We start from the raw sequence: 19,416 nt of genomic DNA on the forward strand, positions 1-19,416 counted from the left end.
GGGGGGGGTGGGGGGGGGGGGGGGGGGGGGGGTGCAAGGTTCAGCTCACCATCAGTTCATTTAATTCATGTTGACAAATAATGTTTAGTGAAAAACCATTAAATCTCATAAGCCTTGAACTCCACCAACACTTCAAGTAGTAAAAATCATATTTTGACATCATTTATCTTAACCTCACCTAAGGAAGATTTTATTTATACAGCAGTTTTCTACAAGGCCATGAAGGAGCTTACATGCATTAATTCAACCCAGAAATACAGGCATCAAATAAGAACAAAGCATGGATTTATGCCGTAAATTCAAGACATACAAACATTTTATTAGTCCAGCAATAAAATCCAATATCTAAAACATAGGCAAATAATTATAAAATACCTTAAGGATGTAGCCTCAAAACAATTGATTAAAAACTGTACTTGTCCACAACCTTGGGGGAAAAAATCTAATTCAGTTTTTTTTTTTTTTTTATCACCCAGATCTAAACGGAAATGTCAGCAGTCAGTAGGGCTGGGCGATATGGAAAAAAAATCATATCACGATAATTTTTTTCATATCAGATGATATCGATATGTATCATGATATATTTTCAAACCACTATTTTTGTCCAGTTTAAACTTTCTGTTACTCATAAGTTAGTTGTGAAGACATCAGAAGGTTATTTTTGATTTAAATATAATTTATTTTCTGTCAGAGGTTGAACATGACAGAACGTTATACAACTGTTTCAGATAAATAAAACAGGTACATATTGTGTGTATTCTGCTTCAAGGTTTATGTGGAAAGGCAATAAAATGGATAAGTGTGTGTGTGTGTGGTGTGATGTAGTATATACATATATATATATATATATATATATATATATACACACACACACACACACACACACACACACACACCCTTAGACGAATAAGCAAATAGTACATCATTTGGTGACACTATTATAGGCCCATTTAAATACAAAGATGTACCTCATATTATATTTTGGCTAATCTGTGTCTGATATTTGTCCAATCTGAGTGGTGTAGTGTGTGCAGAAGGGCTTCATGGGTGTGTGAGATAAATCTGGTGCCATTTCACTGAGTAGAAGCAAAGTTATTGAATTTTAAGTATGTAGAAATTTTCCTGTTAGCACTTTGCAGACGGTCCCTAAACTCATGCTCACTAACTGGCTCCACATTCAAGACAATACCGTCTACTGATCGTTAAGGGCCATTTGTTTGGATGAAAACAGGGTTGTAGTTTCCTCTCTGTGTTACCAAACCCACATAGAGCCATCATTTGTGTCTCAGTGATAACTGACTGATGATCCATTGAGCCGCAAAGTGCGAATCTGTGAATCCCTGCCAACTTTACTGTGAGTGTTTGCATTCTTCACATAGTCTACATGTATCTCCAAATTGGTATTGAAGGCCCTGAACCCAAACGGTTCACAACCTACTTTTCAGTAATCCGGTCGCCAGTTCTCGGTCTCCTTTTCTCCTGAGGGAACCTTCACCTCCCGCTGCAGCCCAAACATTAGCTTCTGTGCTGTGGCTGCTCTTACGCCTGTACTGTAGGTGTCAACTTAACTTGCCGTGGCTCTAGCATGATTGGTTCGGTGCGGCACTACTTAATTATGATTGGTTGTTCTTATGTCTGTCAAAACATGAATTAATTTGTCAAATTAATTCTATCAAAATTATATCAAGCATGTCTCATATTTCTATTGAGGAAAGTTATATGGCGATATATATCGTTATCGTTTTATCGTCCAGCCCTAGCAGTAAGTCAGCAGATATTCATGTTGAGAAATAAAGTTCAGTGAAAAACCATAAAACCTCATAAGCTTCTGACTTCCAACAGCTCCAGTAGTCATTTAGTAATTAATAAAAATCAAAATTCAGTAAAGGGTTACTTTAAAACAGCACAGATTACACAGTAGATGTAGAAAAGCTCGATTTTCAGCAATCTGTATTGTGATTGTTATGCAGGTAATGCCAGCTCAAAGTGCCTCAATCATCTTCCCTCTGGTATTTTTTAGCACAATCATAAAATATAATGTATGTGGTAAGGAAATCCCCTGAGACAGTAATGGCACACAGGTAATGCTTACCAGGGGGTTGCATTTGCATTTGACTTCTTAAAGGTCTTGTACAGAGAATTCGGCTAGAATCGGTGGGTTTTTAAGGGACAAGACTCCGCTTCCCATGAGCACTAGCACCTGCTGTCATAAGTGCATAAGATTAGTATCCTCTTACAACTCTGCATTCTTTTTTCAAGACATTGACTTGCAGGGTACAAAGTGACGTTTGAAACGAGACAACAAGCAAACTTCATAAAGTCCATGTTGTAGCGTAGTTTGGTAACTGTCGTGAAAACAAAAATGAAACCAAACTTTGGGTCTGACTGCTGCTTCTATGTCTTTTTACTCCGGAGCTCCTAAGTGTTACTCACAGACCAGTGTTCTAAGATGTGTCCCATAATATACATTTGCTCCAGCTCTAGCTAGTATTCAAGCATTTTCAAAAATTTCTTCAGTCATTCAATATCTTCATCATTCTGCATTAGCAGTTCAGCTCTAGCTGCTTCAGCCTTCTGCATTCACAGCATTCTACTGTTAGAATTGTCTTGTTCCTGAAGGGCAGTTTAGTATCCAGGCCCCGGCATGAACATTAAACTCCATACAGAACCAGTCTGACCTCACAAAGCCCTTAGTTTGGGACTGAAACAATGTTCCAAATCAAACAGATTACCAACACCACAGAGCTAGCCCTGTGGCTAACACGAAGTGTTTGACTGAGCTACCACAGACACTATAGTCAAGTCCAGTGTTTCCAATGCATATGTATAAAGAACAGTAGCATTCTATACCTGTGGAGAAGGAAGAGGGACAACTCCAGCTCTGTTTTCATTCCTTTTAACTTTCTTAGTTCTATCCATCCATTCAATGCAGAGGTTTACCAGTGTTTTAGTCTGTGCGCTATCACTGTCCCATTTAGTTTTCTTTTTGTTTTTCTTTCTGTCAGTCCAGCTCCAGTTCCAGTGTCCACCACTACAACAAAATAAATCCAAGAATTCCCTTTCTTTAGGGAAAAGGACAGATCTTACTCCTCACTCGTTCAGCATACTTCTTCCTACTAAACTCTACCAGTCATGTTTTGTTGTCATAGTGACATAAGTCTGCCGTAAATCAGTCCAGTCTTGTCCGACCCGACCAGGGAAGCTGGAAATAGCATTTGGAAATAACCTATTTAGGTGCTGATAATCTCATTTTAAATTGCAGACTATGATCAGGCATATATATAAAACAGACTTTTTCAAGATCACGTATAAAGTCTGTGCAGCACCTTTAAAGCATTTGCAGCCATGTCCGTGTAAAGCTACAACGCTGAAAACTCACTTTATATCCAGAGAAATGCATGAAGGTCAGATTTTCCAAAAGCCTTTAAAAGTAAGAATTTAGTTTATATTGTTGGTGTGGATGGTCTTTAAAAAAAAAATCCCATTTAGTTTTTGGACCATATCATCCAGCTCTAAATGTAAACAACAGCAGTAAATCAGCGGATATTTTACATATTATCTGTATATTGTTATACAGATACAGCAGGTATTGAATGTGTTGCATATTGTAGCTTTAATGTCATTTAAACATAGAGCCTCCAAAATGTGATTTGTACAAATGGCATTTCACAGGAAACTATAAACAAAGACAAAAAACACTCGAGCGTTGAGTTCCAGAAACACTTGTAGCTGCTGTGTGTTTCTAATGTCCTAAACAGACACCAATGTGCATCTGGTTGTGTTTATATTACATGAGGCTGTTGGGGAGTGTAGTCCATACATGGTCACAGCAGTGCCTGCTCTGCTCACACATGAGCAACATGTTTGTTCAGTTCCATGTAGGTTAGACTTTATCCATCTACACTGTCCCATCCATTAGCTGTTGATACAGAAAACACACTTACCATGGAGCATACTTCATATTCAGTCTGGACACATGTTGAAAACCTCTTTAACAGAAGTAATTTAACATCAGGATAAAAATGCACATACTGAATTAACTAAATTGAATGTGAATGGACCTTTGCACTATTCAGGGTGACAAAGATGGTTGTTGATGAATAATTTGATCAAGAAGGAGAGTAGTTTGAGCGGAGTGAGACTATGGCAGGGATGGATGGAGGGTGAGAGGGATGGGACGGGAGGGGAAGTGGGAGGAGTAGGGGGAGGCGTGATGCACAGTGGCGTGAATGAAATTCACCATCATCCTTCAAACAGCTTTGTAACATTTTCCACAGGCGCCACCGGTCGGCCCCAGGATCATATACCTCGAACCAGGACGAGCCCCTGAAGGCTCGGAGGGACACTATTTACTCATTTGAAATGTTTGGGAAACATTTCGGCATGTTTTACACACACACACACACACACCTACGATTACCTCGGTGGTCCAAAGACAGGCATTATGCTTCACATCTTTTAAGCTACATCAAACGAAGAAACGGTGAAAACTAAAGCTAAGATAGATCTGTTTACTTTTTGAACGCTTACTAAAGTACTTCTATGTAAAATTCCTGTACATCGCTATAACGCTCAGTTTGTTTTCTGTTGCTCATGTGATACTTTGATGCAGAAATAAGGCAGAACATAAAAAAAAACTTTTAAAGTGAAAGAGCCATTCAGAGGAAGTGAAACTGGTTGAATAATAATGACAAATCAGTGATTTTTATCAGGATTTCTATTGAGTGTTTGATTGTGTTTGTCTTTTTGGGGCTCTGCTTCATAAATGGGAAGTGTTTATTGCTTAAATAAAAGATTTTCTTGCAGCACTGTAAAAAAAAAAAACAACTTTTTAATGTTTTAGTAAAACGAAATTAATCATGAAAATGTACAATCACCCTACAAGTTTGACTAAGTCAAACTGGTGATAATGTGAATTATCACTTTAATATTTATTACAATTTGATCTCTATGCACAATGAGTTGCACATCATGTTACTTAGACCTTGGTGTTGTTTCTCCCCTCAAGTATTTGGCCTAAGATTGTTTTTGTTTTCCTTTTTACACCTTAAAGGTGATTTTTAAAAAGACCTTTTGTGTCCCTGCTTTTGCTCATTTCCTTAATGTTTGTCAGTTGAAGCATTATGTGATATTCTGTAGTTTAACTAAGCTTTGTTAGAGCCTTCTAATTGACATGATTTCATAAGTGAACCTCCACTATGAGTGAGGTGTTTTGAGCTTGACATTTGACTAAAATTTCACTTTACTGAAGACTTGTTTGAATTTTTTAAGAGTGAATCCAACAAGACATAGATTAAATCCTTTCTTTCTGGACTTCACTATAAATATAGACATTAAATGTCCCATTTTAAATGTGGAAAAACTGCTTATTTACACGGAGCCGGCCTGGCAGCGGGTGTCCATTGGCCTCTGAAAATGAATTTTTAAGTGGTGTGCTTTGCCAGCATTGTGATGAAGAGAAAAACAAGTTTTAAGAGTGTTAGAGCTCCAACTCCTGTTGGTTATAAGCTAATTACCGATTTCTATCGCCAAACCTTTGGTGCTTTTCTTTGGAACATATTTACCTCATGTACCAGTTGCCAACACCGTGCTACGGTCGAGGTTTGGTAAATAAGCATTGTTAAGCTGTTTCAAGAGGTTTGATCTATCCTCAGTAGTGAAAGTGGTTTGGGTGCATTTTGTCTGAGGCGGACCCTTGTACAGTACTGTAATATGTGGCTGTGAAGCCATGTCAGCGCATTGTTAACGTACTGTGGTTATACCTTTTTCTTGTTTTTTGTTTCATGGGAGGGAAGTTAATAATTGTTTTTCTACATTAATATTCTTTAACAGAGGTAAAATATGTCTGAAGAAGACACAGTCATTTTATAACAAAAAAAAAAATCACTTATCATCGTAAAGCCACATCTTTTATGTATAAAAAGACTAAAGGCATGATTTTAACTTTTTTCTGAGATCTTTAGATGTCGTACTCGATGAATTAATTGAATTTTAAAAATGAGTGATTTCAAAGATTTCTTTCTCCAAATAAAAGTCTTCTCTGGCTGAAGTCCAGATCCTCATCCTGCGTCTCAGCTTGTCTGTGTTTTTATGTTCTGTTGTTGTTCTACTTTACATCACATATAATGCTTTTCTCAGTTTAATTGGTTTATGGGCTTTCTGCGTCATCACAGGTTCATGAACACAATTGTCAGAAAAATTTGTTTTTTACTGTCACAATGAAAAAAAAATCTACAGTACAGAAAGTCTTAACCCAACATTCTGTTTGTTGGGTTATTAAACTTCTAATGTCCACACGTGCATTTTTCAGATTCTGTATTAAGATCTAATCTGTATATGTGTAAAGTATGAACAGCAGGAAAAACTACAGTTTCAGGTTAAAAACAGCATCAGTAAACCAAAGTGGTCATCCTTAGTGTGACTTCTCTTTGCATTTAACATGTTTTTAACCTTTTTGCTCAGACCATATGAGATTTTTGGCATTAATTTATTGATGTTTAATTCTAGGAACGAACTGAACAAAAACAAACAAAATGAAGCAAAAATAGAACAAAGCTAATGAATGGTTTATTTTGATTTGTACATTAATCATTGCACTTAGTACAACAATCAGAATAAACTTAAAAACCAAAAGAGGAATAGACTAGAAGCAAAAGCTTATTTTTATGCCTATCCTTTTCACCTGATACACTGCTTACATTAAATTAAATGTGTACAGCATCGAGCATTCACACCATGAAAAAAAAATCAACAAAAACATATCATCTTAACATAATATTCCTGAATGATTTTATACTTAAAGCTGTGGGAGACTTCCGTGACCAATTTTTCATCAAATCTGTAAAAGCTCAGTCATAGCCTCAGTATCACGAATCCGAAGTCTTTCTGTGATGACTCACCTGAATCTCTTCCCTCATGGTGAACAATTTGGAAGTACCATCCACCAAACAAACCATGTGTTTACAAACAGAGCTGGGAGGTAACTCGGGCATCTTCGGAATTTTGTCACGACGTGCATTGTGGGAAGCGGAGGTTCTCGCAGCCACCTAGCAGCAGCAGTGGCAGTGCAACCATATGATACTGTATGGATGAAACGCATGTTTGTCGTGTTTGTTGCACTTGCTGCTGCCAGGTGGAGCTCCGCTTGCTCCGCTTCCGCGTTTCCACCTTTTTTGCTACACCTTCCAAAAAATGTTACAACCATCCCCGTAATGACAACTCATATGTTTCCTCTATCCTACTCCCTCTTTTGCCAAGACAGTGGGTGCAGAAAACAAATAGGGGTGTGAGCACATGTACTTAAAGGTGCATCAGATGAAGTGAGGCAGGGAAAGACAGTGCGGTCAGTTGCTGAAGACTACTCCGCCTTGTCCTCCATCCATGAAAATTACACCCCAGGAAAACCTCCATGTATCTGTGATCACTGTGAATCTGATTCTGATAAGACAGATGACGCATACAGATGAACACACTCACGTCCATTAGGGATGTAAACAATCGAATATCAATTAATTGTCGATAAGAATTTGCTCGATTAAATTATTAATTGTTAGTTAATTGGCCTTTTCCAATGTCCTGTCCGAAGGCTGCAGCTTTGTCTCTCTGGTGAAATCTCCCTTCATCATGTCAGTGATGCAAACTCAGAAATGCCCATTTCTTCTAAACTGCCCCTCTTCAGATCCATTTATTTTATTGAATTTCTCTGTTGAATTTATTTAGTTCTTCTCCATAAATGTCATTGGCTGTACTGTATCCAATGATAGCATGAATCAATCATTAAGGAGTATGACATGCTTTTTTTCATGAAGTATATAAACAACATTATCTTTATTCTCATAGACTCTATCAAAAGAGAAATTCAGGTTCTCAGGAAGATCGCCGCTTATCAATTAATCGTTAATCCAGTGTTTTTCAACCTTGGGGTCCGGACCCCACATGGGGTCGCCTGGAATTCAAATGGGGTCACCTGAATTTTCTAGTAATTGATAAAAAAAAAAAAAAAAAAAAAAAAAAAAAACTTACTGTTAAAAATATATGGTGAGCTGACAATCACAATCCATAAAAGACATGACAACTGAAACTGTGAAGCTGAAACTGAAGCACTGTGGTACTGTTCATCTGTTAAATGTTCATTGTGGTCGGTTTCAGATGCTGCAGCTCTCTCAGAATTCATAGTTTGAGTTATTGTTTGCTCAGTATTAATTGTCAGCCTTGTAAATCCAAGCTGGACTGACTGTACATATCCTGACCAAGGAAAATAAAATTCTCACTTTGTGCAGTAATCTACACCTGGCTTTTCTGCCTCCGTCCATAATAATATACGTTATATAGACTGAATGGTGTCTAAAATTAACATTTATTTGCAACATAGTATAGTAAACTATTACATGATCAAAACCAAAAAAATGTCTGGGGCCGCCAGAAATTTGGACATTAAAATGGGGTCACGAGCCAAAAAGGTTGGGAACCACTGCGTTAATCGATCGATAAGGTCAACTACTAATGATTAATTGATTAATCGATAATTTGCATCCCTAACGTCCATGTTTTATCATTTGTGCACATGGTGTGGCTTATTTTAGTGAAAAACATCTTCCTTGAATTATTTTTGTGAATTGGGAGCTGCCTCTGACTTCCCACTGTTGTCTTCTCTTCTCTGAGTACACCTTTCATAGATATATTGAATATTTTTTCAAAGAATGTTCTTTGACTCTTAGGATCAATTCCACTGAGAATGTTTTCATTTACCCATCAATGATAAGTTGTTTTGTTCTTAGTAAACTACTGGAAGGTGTTTGAGTGTTAGCACATGCACATTACATTATATGGAGGCATATTTTGTGGTGTAGTCTCAGTTTTAGTACTTTAATCTTAAAGTTACAATAGCACTCCTTGCCTTTGACATAAATAATTAATTCTGTGATATAGTTGGAGAAGTTGTAGGCATTTCTATTTGTAGTAGACACATGAGGGTACTTTGTGTCCAAATAGGAGCTGAGACAAAAACTGTTACAACCATCCCCGTCTCCCCTACCTAACTGTACTGGTTTATTTGTCCATTAAAGCATTTTGTGTGAAAGTTCCTAAATCATAAATAGAAAAAATAATAATAAAACACAGGCAGAGACCAGTAAGTTGTTCATATTTCAAGTACATTTTGTTCGTAAAGTAATTAGTTAAGGCCTTTGACTGCTGAACTTTTACTTGTACAGGAGTCTTTTTAGTGTGTTATGACAACTTTTACTGGGATACATGATACGAATGATTCTTCCACCATTAAAATGAACTACATATATTTTACATAAAAGTTAATTATGTTTATGACACGCTGAACATATGCTTTCTAAGTAAAATATTAATGTGACTGAAATGCTCTTCGAACTTGGGAAGAAAAACCTTGCCTCAAGTAAAATACAATCATATTAAAATGGATTCACTTTTTTTGTTCCATGAAGTCATGTTTTCTCTAGTCCATAAATAGACCTTTATTTCTTTATTTTCTTAGGCAATTGAAGGTATATTTTACATACAGTTTAAACACTGACAAGGACCATATGTTATATACTGAGCATATGTTTTCCAATAAATAATATTAAAGTGCATCCGATAATTGGATGAAAAAAAAATGAAACAGGCTCAGTTAAAACAGAGTTTCTCTTAAAGTTTGGTGAATGTACTGTACTTCCCTTTATATCTGTAAGCATCTTTATAAATCAGTGGTGAACAGAGAGCTCAGGTCTTATGATTGTTCCGCTGCTCGTGACACATGAAACTGTGTGTAAATGTCCTACTTCCATCTTTCATGTGCAGCGTGCTTCATATGTTTGTCTTCAGTATTTTTAGATGCAGCTTCAAGGTTAATCTCTGACATGGAACCATTAAAGACTTGCTGAACATATGCGTTTTTAGCCAAATATTTATGTGAGTGACAGTTGGTAATTCAAGAAGAAACTGGAAAAGCACTCAGAGAGCGCAGACATCCGCCAAGGCAGATCAGTCCCCCCCCACCCGATCACCACCAAAATTAATCATTTGTTCCTTGTGCCAGTATCAACATTTCCTGAAATTTTCATCCAAATCCGTCCATAACTTTTTGAGTTATCTTGCACACAGACAGACAGACAGACCAACACCGGCAAAAACATAACCACTTTGGCGGAGGTAAAAAGACCAAACCTGCCTTAAATAATTAAAATATAATACATTGTTTTTTATGCCTATTGATAGTTACTCATCATATTTTATAGATGAGATAAGATAAGATGAGATAAGATAAGATAAGACAAGGTAAGACAAGGTGAGGTAAGATAAAGTAAGACTTTATTTATCCACCGTGGGCAGTTACAGAATCATAATTCCTAATCACTTTCCACATTTTAAAATAATACATGCTATTATTAAAAACTTATCATTCATGTATTTTGTGGGCTTCAGCAGCTGTATTTCTATTATATTATTGCATTAGTATTGAAAAGTCATTTTAAATGTTCTCATTTATCTCCCAGTTTGAAAATCATAACTGATTTCTCAAAAGACAAAGCAAGGGATGTGTTTTACATAGTTTAATCTGTAACAAGGACCCATTTATTATACACTGAGAATATAGTTTTATAGTGAAATAGCAGGTGATCCAGTCATTTGCAAAGAAAAAAGGCCAAGCATGTTTCACATAACGCTAACGGTGATCGTAAAATCAATTATAAATAGACTAGTGTGACAAATGTCCTGCTCTGTAGGTGTAAAACACCGATAGTGACAGGGTCACTGTGATGAATTTATATTATTCACTTGTCTTTATGAATTACTCATCACAGAACTAAGACTAATCAACACAACTAAAAACTCTGTTGTCCTCTGAGCCTTCAAACTGTACAAATCTTCCCTCTGGGCGGGGGTTACAGTTCTGTGGTGCAATGTTGGTTATTGTTCAGATATCTATCTATCTATCTATCTATCTATCTATCTATCTATCTATCTATCTATCTATCTATCTATCTATCTATCTATCTATCTATCTATCTATCTATCTATCTATCTATCTGTCTGTCTGTCTGTCTGTCTGTCTGTCTGTCTGTCTGTCTGTCTGTCTGTCTGTCTGTCTGTCTAGTGCATATAATATATGTGCAGATTATAATATGACATAATCACTTTTTTATTATTATTTATTATTACTACTTTTTTTTCTACTAGTATTTTCTATTAATCATTGTCCTGTTTTTCACTACTGTTTTTATAGTTATTCTTGTAGCTATTTTCTTTCCCTTTTGTCTTATAATATTTCATATATGTGTACATCAGTTGTTGTGCTGCTACTGGAACCTTAATTTCCTGAAGGCTCTGCTCAAGGGATCCATAAAGTTTTATCAAATCTAGCATGAAAAACATTGCTGAGAATGTTGATTTAATGGTTTTACTGTAGCATCTTTATGTTCATCACACAACAGACACTCCTCTTTTATTGGCCATTTTTCAGAATCCCAACTTATTTCTGTGAGGACAAAGCTGTGTTTTCCTGAAGGCCCGTCGATAATCTTTTATTTCTGCTTTGAAGGCCTGGCTGGTCCAGGCTGAACTCTGCCCAGAAGGCATCTGTTACTCAACAACATCTGTTCCTGTTACTCTCCTTCTCCCAGCATGCCGAGGGACTCGCAGGCTCTCCCAAGGGTGGCCTTTTGTGTGCCCCATTGTCAATTCCATCATTGTCTGCTGAAGTCTGCTCCCATAATGCTGCGGGGTTATAAACCCCTCCAGAGGCCAACTCTGCCGGGCTGATGATTTACAGTTATTTGTGTCTAAACACAATCAGTGTCTTTGTGGAACAATTAAGGGACAGGACTGAGGGGGATTTAAGGAGGTTAATTGGAAAAAAAACATATATCTAGGACGTAGAGAATGAAATGTGTTTTTGTTGGCATGTTGATGCTGTTTGGAAGTGACAAAGCGTAAAAGCAGTTCAGAAGGAGAATCGGCAGGATTTGTGGTGAAAGAGCCACTAAAGTTATTTTTGGTGCAAAGCGGAAGGAAGGGTGGAAAAGGAGCAAAAGTGTAGGATGTCCCGTAGGCGTTACTCTACACTGATCTGAATTTTAGAGCCATGAATTACCTGACTCGTTGTTTAGGAGGAGAAATGGGAGTGGTAAATCTAGCGTACAGACATTGTTTTTTATGAATAGGCCCCCTCTCTCGTCTCCAGGGAGACACTTTCAACTTCTGGCAGTGGCCAACAGTGTCGGCATAGAAAAGCCCACTATGGGGTCGCCAGGGGAAGACAACAGATGTTACTGATTAACTTTGCTCACAGACCCCTAAAGAAGTGTTTTTCTGAGTGCTTGCAGATGGACAAAACAAAAGTTGGGCGCAATTAGGATTTCACGTTTAGCAATATTTATTTGGAAAAATAGTCTTGGCTAATTCCTTCATTCAAAAATGGTAAAAGAGACAGTAACATAATTTGTACAGTACAATCCCTCTTAAATAACATTTTTCAACAGTCCCATTGACCTGAAGTGCCTTTGCAAATATCATCATTAAAAAAAGCAACTTAAATAATCATAACAAACATCACAAATATACAATACGAAATAAAAATAACACAAAAATAATTAAATTAACTTAAATTAAATCATAATTTTAAATCATAACTTTTTTCTTGTTTTTTTCTTTATTTTACAAAAGGGCAATCTGTATCAAAAAGCAACATTTTTTAATTAAGACAAAGTTTTCATGTCCCCAAAAGAAGAAAAAAATGAACAATACTATGTCATAAATGGTTTGGAGGGCTTAGGGAAAAAAACGCACTTCAGTTTAACACAGTGATCAAGTATACATACAGTCTTCACAGGTCTAGTGATGGGTGCACAGCCCATGTGAACAGCCTCATGAAGAACAGGCCAGTATGGCCAAACATCCACCGTTTGATGCAGTTCCTGCGCTCAGCAACGGCATGTGGGTTAGAGAAAAGGCCCGGGTGCAAATGTTGCAAAACAGACTGGTACCAAAAGCATGTTATCACCACATGACAGCGTCCATTTATATTTTTATTTTTTACCCCTTTTCCCCGATAAAACACACAACAGAAAGCTAAATGGCCGTTACTTTTAACCGTAAACTTTGTTTTTTCTTTTTTTAACCCTGCCAGTTCCTATCCCACAGGCCGCCGCTGCCTGCACTTAGTTTCCAGTAGAGAACCAGCTCACTCTGAATATCAGTTAAACGTCTCAGTATCAGCAGCAGTCTCAAGGCGGGACACCTCCCCCTAGGGTTAGAGCAGCATCTCAAGGAGTATAAAAAACTCTCCATAGAGCAAATGTGCAACGGGCAGCCAACTGGTGGCTTCTTACACCTGCAGACACACAGACAAGAAAGAAAACATTTGTGGTTGTTGACAAACTGGCAACATTTTCCACATTAAGTGATTGATTTTTATGAAATGTAACAGACTTATTCACATGAAACTCACCTCAGTTGCAATTATACATTCGTCCTTTTCCTCTGACATCACAAACACAGATTTGTACTTGGTGTCCGCACATGCAGACATTTCTGGGGCTTTCTTTTCTGATGCATCGCTTTTGGGAGGAAAGAAAAGCAGATGTTAGATTCAACACACTCCCCACTTCATTGTGATGTTATATTTGAGAGAATTCGCACAAGTGAAAAATATTCACCATTTTAAACGTTTGCTGGTTTCTCCTCAAACTCAAACGAGTCCAGGGATTGGCACTTCTCCTCGCAGGCCGCCTCCAGCATGGCCTCTTTAGCCGCCTGCTCGTAGTTGACCTCATGTACGAGGTTGTAGTCTGCAGGCAGAGGGCGGCTCTTGTAGCTGCTCCTCCCCGGTGAAGACCCTTCATCTGGGTCACCGCTGCAGAAGTCCATCTTCTTGTTTATGTTTTTGACCCCTGGAGTTGGCATCACGCTGACTGCCAGGTCTCTGTCACCGCGGTGACAGTTGTTCGTCAGGTTGTTTATTTGGTTTTCTCCTTCACCAGTGGTTCTATTTGACCACCGCGCTGGACTTTTGATCGGAAAAATCCAACAAGTACAGCGCATCCTGCCGGAGAAGCAGCACCAGGGCCACCCCGGAGCCGACTGCCATCCAGGGCACTTCTGACCCGCGGATGGCGGCGTGCTCTGGAAGTAAGAACTGACAGTTTCTGCCACCGTATCCAGGAACACACGCGCACACGTAGCGGTTGTTTCTCTCGTGGCAGGTAGCGCCGTTGTGGCAGGGGTTGTGTTCACAGCGGCTGATGGGTGAGCTGCAGTTACGACCAGTGTATCCTGGCGGACAGGTGCAGGTGTAGCCATCAAGTCCCTCTTGACATGTGCCGCCATTTTGGCAAGGGTACGCTGAGCACTCATCCCCGGTGTGGTCGCAGTTCATGCCGGTAAAACCGTCTGGACACTGACACAAGTAGGAGTTGACGAGATCCACGCAGCGTGCACCTGAGGACAGACATAATACCTAGCATCAGCATGGGAGTTCATAAAGAGCAAACTTTTGGTCTGATGGCATTCATGGCAGAGCAGCTGGAGTCCCTCTTACCATTGGAGCAGGGCTGGAGGTGCAGTGGTCAATCTTCTTCTCACAGGTGAAGCCTGCGTATCCTGTGGGACACTGGCAGAAGTAGCCTCCATCAGGGTTATCAGTGCAGCGCCCACCATTGGAGCACGGCCCATCAGCACATGTCATGGCGCTCAGCTCACAATTGTTGCCATAGAAACCATGAGGGCAAGTGCAGGTATATGTGTTTTCCATATCCTGTGAAAAAAAAATGTTGACATCAGACATCTGTCATACAGCTGCAGCTGCTACCAGTTGTGATGTTGGAATTTGGGCGTGACAACACGGCATGTTTAGCTGTTCCATCATTTCTACACTTTGGTTTTATTTCTACCTGCTTAAACAGGGGGGCTTCAAAATGCTTGTGGAGAAAGAACATAGCTTTGACATGGTTTAAATTGCATGGCCCTCAGTTTTACACAGATGGATGTAAAGGCTGGTATCGATGTTTTCAAGATGGAGCAATTGTTGAGAAGTAAACATCATAACTTAAACTGTCCTTTTTCTATGAACTTTTTGAAGCCCCTCCGTGCAGAGACAGAAAACATTTGAGATGAGGGTTAAAGGCATGCTAGCAAACAACACCTACAGTGCAGCTTCCTCCATTGCGACAGGGGTTTCCAGCGCATTCGTTGACCTGGATCTCACAGCTGGCTCCAGTGAAGCCGGGTCGGCAGGAACAGGTGTAGCTGCCCTGACCAGTGTTGCTACAAGTGGCTCCATTCATGCAGGGTTTGTGGTGAGTGCAGTAGTTGAGATCTGGAAAGACACGGCAGCACATGTGGATTAGCCCGAGCGCAGCACATGGCGGGACAACAGCAGCAGTGACAGAATGTCTTTTTGTCCTCCGTCTGGCACACTTGTCTCTTTCTCCTCTTTCCAGTGGTTTTTTGTTTCCTGTCGCCAGCCTCCTGTCTTCGTTTCTCATCTGCAAACAACTGCTGCTCTGTTGGCTGTTCTTTATCACAGCGCTGATGCTTTTGTGCTGCCGTCTCCATTTCTTACTAACTCAGTTCCTCTCCTATATCTGTCTGTTTACACTCTTTTAGTAGTTGTTGAAAAGGGGTCGTAGAATTACTGGATCAGATTTTCAGCTGCTTAACATCAGCTGCCATTTGAGACTGAGGACAAATTGAAGTTTAACTATTTTTTTTTACTCATTTTATGTGATTTACTTCATTGTATTTGTGGCTATTCTACTCATTTGTCTCCTAAAAAATTACTTATAACCTGTAGAGATTATGCTGGGAATATCTGCATTTGTTGATTTAGTAGAGTTTTGAAAACTCTCTTTACTTAAACTTAGATTCAGTGAAGTTTTGCGTTATCAACCCTGTGAAACACATCCATTCACTGCTTTATTGAGGACTGCACTAAAAAGAAACCCATCTGTCTTAACGATCCTGTGCAGGTTTCAGTCCTCAGTATTCTTCTATCTCTGTCCCTCATTTCCAACTACCTTAAACCCCAAAAAACAGACTGGGACATAGATACCCAAACCGGAAAAGACTAGCTGGAGGAGTAACAGTTGTTCTTCTTTTTGTGTAGGCCGATTTACATCACTCACCCTCCCCACCCCCCCCCCACCCACCACTCATTCACCACTGTTTTTTTTACCCGAGTCTTTCCTCACCTTGGTTGCAGAAGAGTCCCCCCCAGCCCTCCTGACAGTTGCACTGCCATGGCTGCTGGCAGGTCCCATGGAGGCAGCCCGGGTAACGAATGCACTCATCACAGTAGCGGCCTTTGAATCCCACTCTGCACCTGTTGTTGTCCAATTAGGAGGGAACACCGGTCAGTCCACTCACATTACCTCATGTGTCCCACTAATTAATTAATGCCCCAGTGAACTAACTGCTGCAGGAAAACTTACTTGCACTCCCCGGGTTTCTCACAGAAGCCATGCTCTTCATCACAGCCTGGCAGGCAAATAGCTGTACAGTAAAGGAAGGAAAATGGGAAACTTTTAGATACTCTGAGACATCCAGGTCAGTAAAATGCAGGTTCTTTGTTTGGATTTATCACCTACATCCCAACATAGTCATTAAAATCAAAGAAAGGAGGGGCTCCTAAAACCCATTAGAGCTACCTTAAACTCAATCTCCTTATCACCGTGGAAGAATTTTCTGCTTAACATAGTGCAGAGACAAAGGAGGGAGTGTGTGAATGTGTGTGCAGCTCAGAGAGTGCGCACACACACACAGACCCCCTCAACCCACCCCACCACCCTCTTTTTTTCTTCTTCGCTGCGGGTCAAAACTCTTTTATTCATTCTGTGCGCGCGCGCACACACACTCCCCTTAATGTCTCGGATTGGGGCAGATAAGAGTGGACAGCTGGCGAGTGTGTTGCCAGTGCGCGACAGCTGCTCCATTGTCTCCTCTCTGCCGGCAGCTGCCCACTTCAAACAATACCTCCCCCGCCTCGGCCAATCAGCGGCCGGCCCACTCCCACAGTAACGAATCGGAAGGTAGCATGTAAATTTATGGCACGCGTGAGATTATTCCCAAAAACTTTCCTTAGAATAAATCAAGTGGTCGTGTGTGTGTGTGTGTGTGTGTGTGTGTGTGTGTGTGTGTGTGTGTGTGTGTGTGTGTGTGTGTGTGTGTGTGTGTGTGTGTGTGAGGGGGGTGGGGGGAGGGGCTGCGTGTGGTGTTTACGCACAAGTTGCCTTCTAACGGCACTCAGTGAGTCTGATTATAAACCCATCATGGAAAACAAGTACTTTTTTACGCATTTTCTCCACTGTAAACGACCTAACGGAACGCATCATCATGATCTTAGAATTAAGTTTAACACATTCTTTGTCAATATTTGCTGTTTTCAAGGTGAACTTGTACCAAATCCCTCAAAGACTTCTCCTTTGTAAGACCTTTCCTCATATTTCCACTACCCTGCCCATATGTGCGCACAATAACAAAGTTTGGGAACTCACGCTCGGTGCAGTACTGGCCCTTCCACCCTGCGTCACACACGATCTCCCCGCGCTCTCCACAGGTGAAGTGGCCGAACGCGTCGTCTCTCGGTCGGCAGAACACCGAGCAGCCGTCGCCGTAGTAGTGCTCATCGCAGACGAAGCGGTAGGAGTACTTGAGCTCCGTCCTGCCCACGGTGTGCAGGTCCTGGGACCACTCTTCTCCCACCGTCAGATGCCTCTGTGTGGTCATGGTGCTGATAACGCGGTCTGGGTTCTCTACAGGCAGAGAAGAAAGGGTTAAGGGATGGAAAATGCGTGGAAAGATGATCCAATCTGAGAAGCAGAGGGTGTTTGTTGCCTACCTGTGGAGAGGTCGTCTTTGGAGTCGGTGTGTAATGCCTCAATGATCAGCGAGAAGGTCCCCTGGGAACACAAATGGCTTGGTGAGACAGGTGGCCGGCGGAGATGTGGTGATAACATCAAGCAAAGGCCCTGGGCGATTGTGTCACACACTCCAACTCAAACAGCATAACATGATCCGCTGAAAGTCAATACCACTAAACTTTGTTCGCTCTCAGCTCTAAATTGCGGTAAGAAATCATGTCGCTGAGCGTTTTTACGCACGGATTTACCAAAATGGCGCGATTTCTCTGACTTTACTTGTAGTGAAGTGAGGTGAACATGAATGACTGCACTTACGGGCCACGTGAAGCCGAAGTTAATCCTGATGGGATTGGTGAATGAACTCTCCGGGATGACATCGGGGACTTGGAACGAGTTGGAGCCGAGCACCGGCGTCACTGCACCGCCGTAGGTGCACGGGGGCTCCGGGGAGGCGTTTGGCTGGTAGTGCTTCAGACAGATCCTGAAGAAGGTTTTACATTCGCACTGCTGGTGGAAAGACGATGTCAGGCCTCCTTTACAGCAGTTTTTGTTGCCCTGTACTCCCTTCTTATTTAGGAACTCCTGTAACTTCAGCTCAAAAACTCCCGAACAAAACCCCTGCGGAGGAAAGCAGCTTATTATCATCAACTGTACACACAGTAGCTCCCATGTATGAGTGTGTGTTGTGGTGGGAGTGGAGGGGAGGGGGTGATGGCTCATTGTTTGGAAGAAATAGAGATTTAGTTCCTTACCTGGCACAGCAACATGGACATGACGGCAAGAGTCAGCAGGATGACGCGGCCCATATTAAATAAATACATAATAAATAATAAATAAATAAAGTCAGAAGTGTCGGGGCTCAGCTTGTCCTCAGGGTGCCTCCTCCTGTTCAATTCCTCTGAGGAAGATGCATTGAGCACGTTTCTGTAGCCTCACGGGGTTTTCTCATGAACTGCTGCCGCTGTCAGCCACGCTGCTTCCACTCATGTCCCGAGGAAGGAAAAAGATAAATCCCAGACTTAAAAAAAAAATACACAAAAAATTGTGATAAGTGAACCTGTGCGAGTTAGGAATTAAAAACAGAGAAGTCCTCCAGTTCCGTTATAAAGCGTTAATCCAATGCGTAAAGACGGAAAAAGTCATGGGTTCCTTTTGGGGGGTTTTTTGTTTAGAAAGTGACAAAATACGGAAGTAGATTTTCATGTGTGAATATCTTGGTCTAACCCAAGGACAGATTTGTCAGTGGTCCAACATGCTTCCTTCTTCCTCTTAACGTCTTTCCTCACTGTGAACTGTGCGTCTGTCTCCAGCTAAGGCCGCCTGCAGCCTGTTATATACGGCCTGACACATGCTATGGTAATAACATGCAAATGCACCCCCTCCTCCCTGAGTTCACCTCCCAATCTGGCCCGGCTCTCCACAATAGGATCCCATGCAGTCCCCTAACAGCCTCCCTATTACCCAGCAGCAGCAGCACACGTAGCCTTCATATCTGAGCTCAAAATGGAGATGTGTGAAAATATTTCGGTCAAATAAGAAGAAGTAGATC

General features: G+C 40.6%; 1 protein-coding gene and 1 long non-coding RNA gene across 2 annotated transcripts; one reads left to right on the forward strand and one right to left on the reverse strand.

Annotated features, from left to right (window-relative positions):
- Window positions 1–1,759: 1,759 nt before the first annotated feature.
- LOC115418521 (uncharacterized) lies at window positions 1,760–6,062 on the forward strand. Its single transcript, XR_003935313.1, has 2 exons — window positions 1,760–2,125; window positions 3,335–6,062. It is a non-coding gene; the product is annotated as an uncharacterized LOC115418521 (long non-coding RNA).
- Window positions 6,063–12,361: 6,299 nt separating this feature from the next.
- LOC115418216 (delta-like protein A) lies at window positions 12,362–19,153 on the reverse strand. The gene is given in 15 exon segments (XM_030132617.1): window positions 12,362–13,342; window positions 13,460–13,568; window positions 13,668–13,689; window positions 13,692–13,971; window positions 13,974–14,059; window positions 14,062–14,448; window positions 14,549–14,563; window positions 14,566–14,764; window positions 15,156–15,325; window positions 16,200–16,330; window positions 16,440–16,500; window positions 17,502–17,759; window positions 17,846–17,906; window positions 18,183–18,485; window positions 18,620–19,153. Coding segments are annotated over 15 exon segments (2,157 nt in total). The 5' UTR covers window positions 18,689–19,153; the 3' UTR covers window positions 12,362–13,336.
- Between the last annotated feature and the right edge of the window lie 263 nt (window positions 19,154–19,416).

The sequence above is a fragment of the Sphaeramia orbicularis genome, chromosome 1, assembly GCF_902148855.1.
Source record: "Sphaeramia orbicularis chromosome 1, fSphaOr1.1, whole genome shotgun sequence".
NCBI classification, from domain to species: domain Eukaryota; kingdom Metazoa; phylum Chordata; class Actinopteri; order Kurtiformes; family Apogonidae; genus Sphaeramia; species Sphaeramia orbicularis.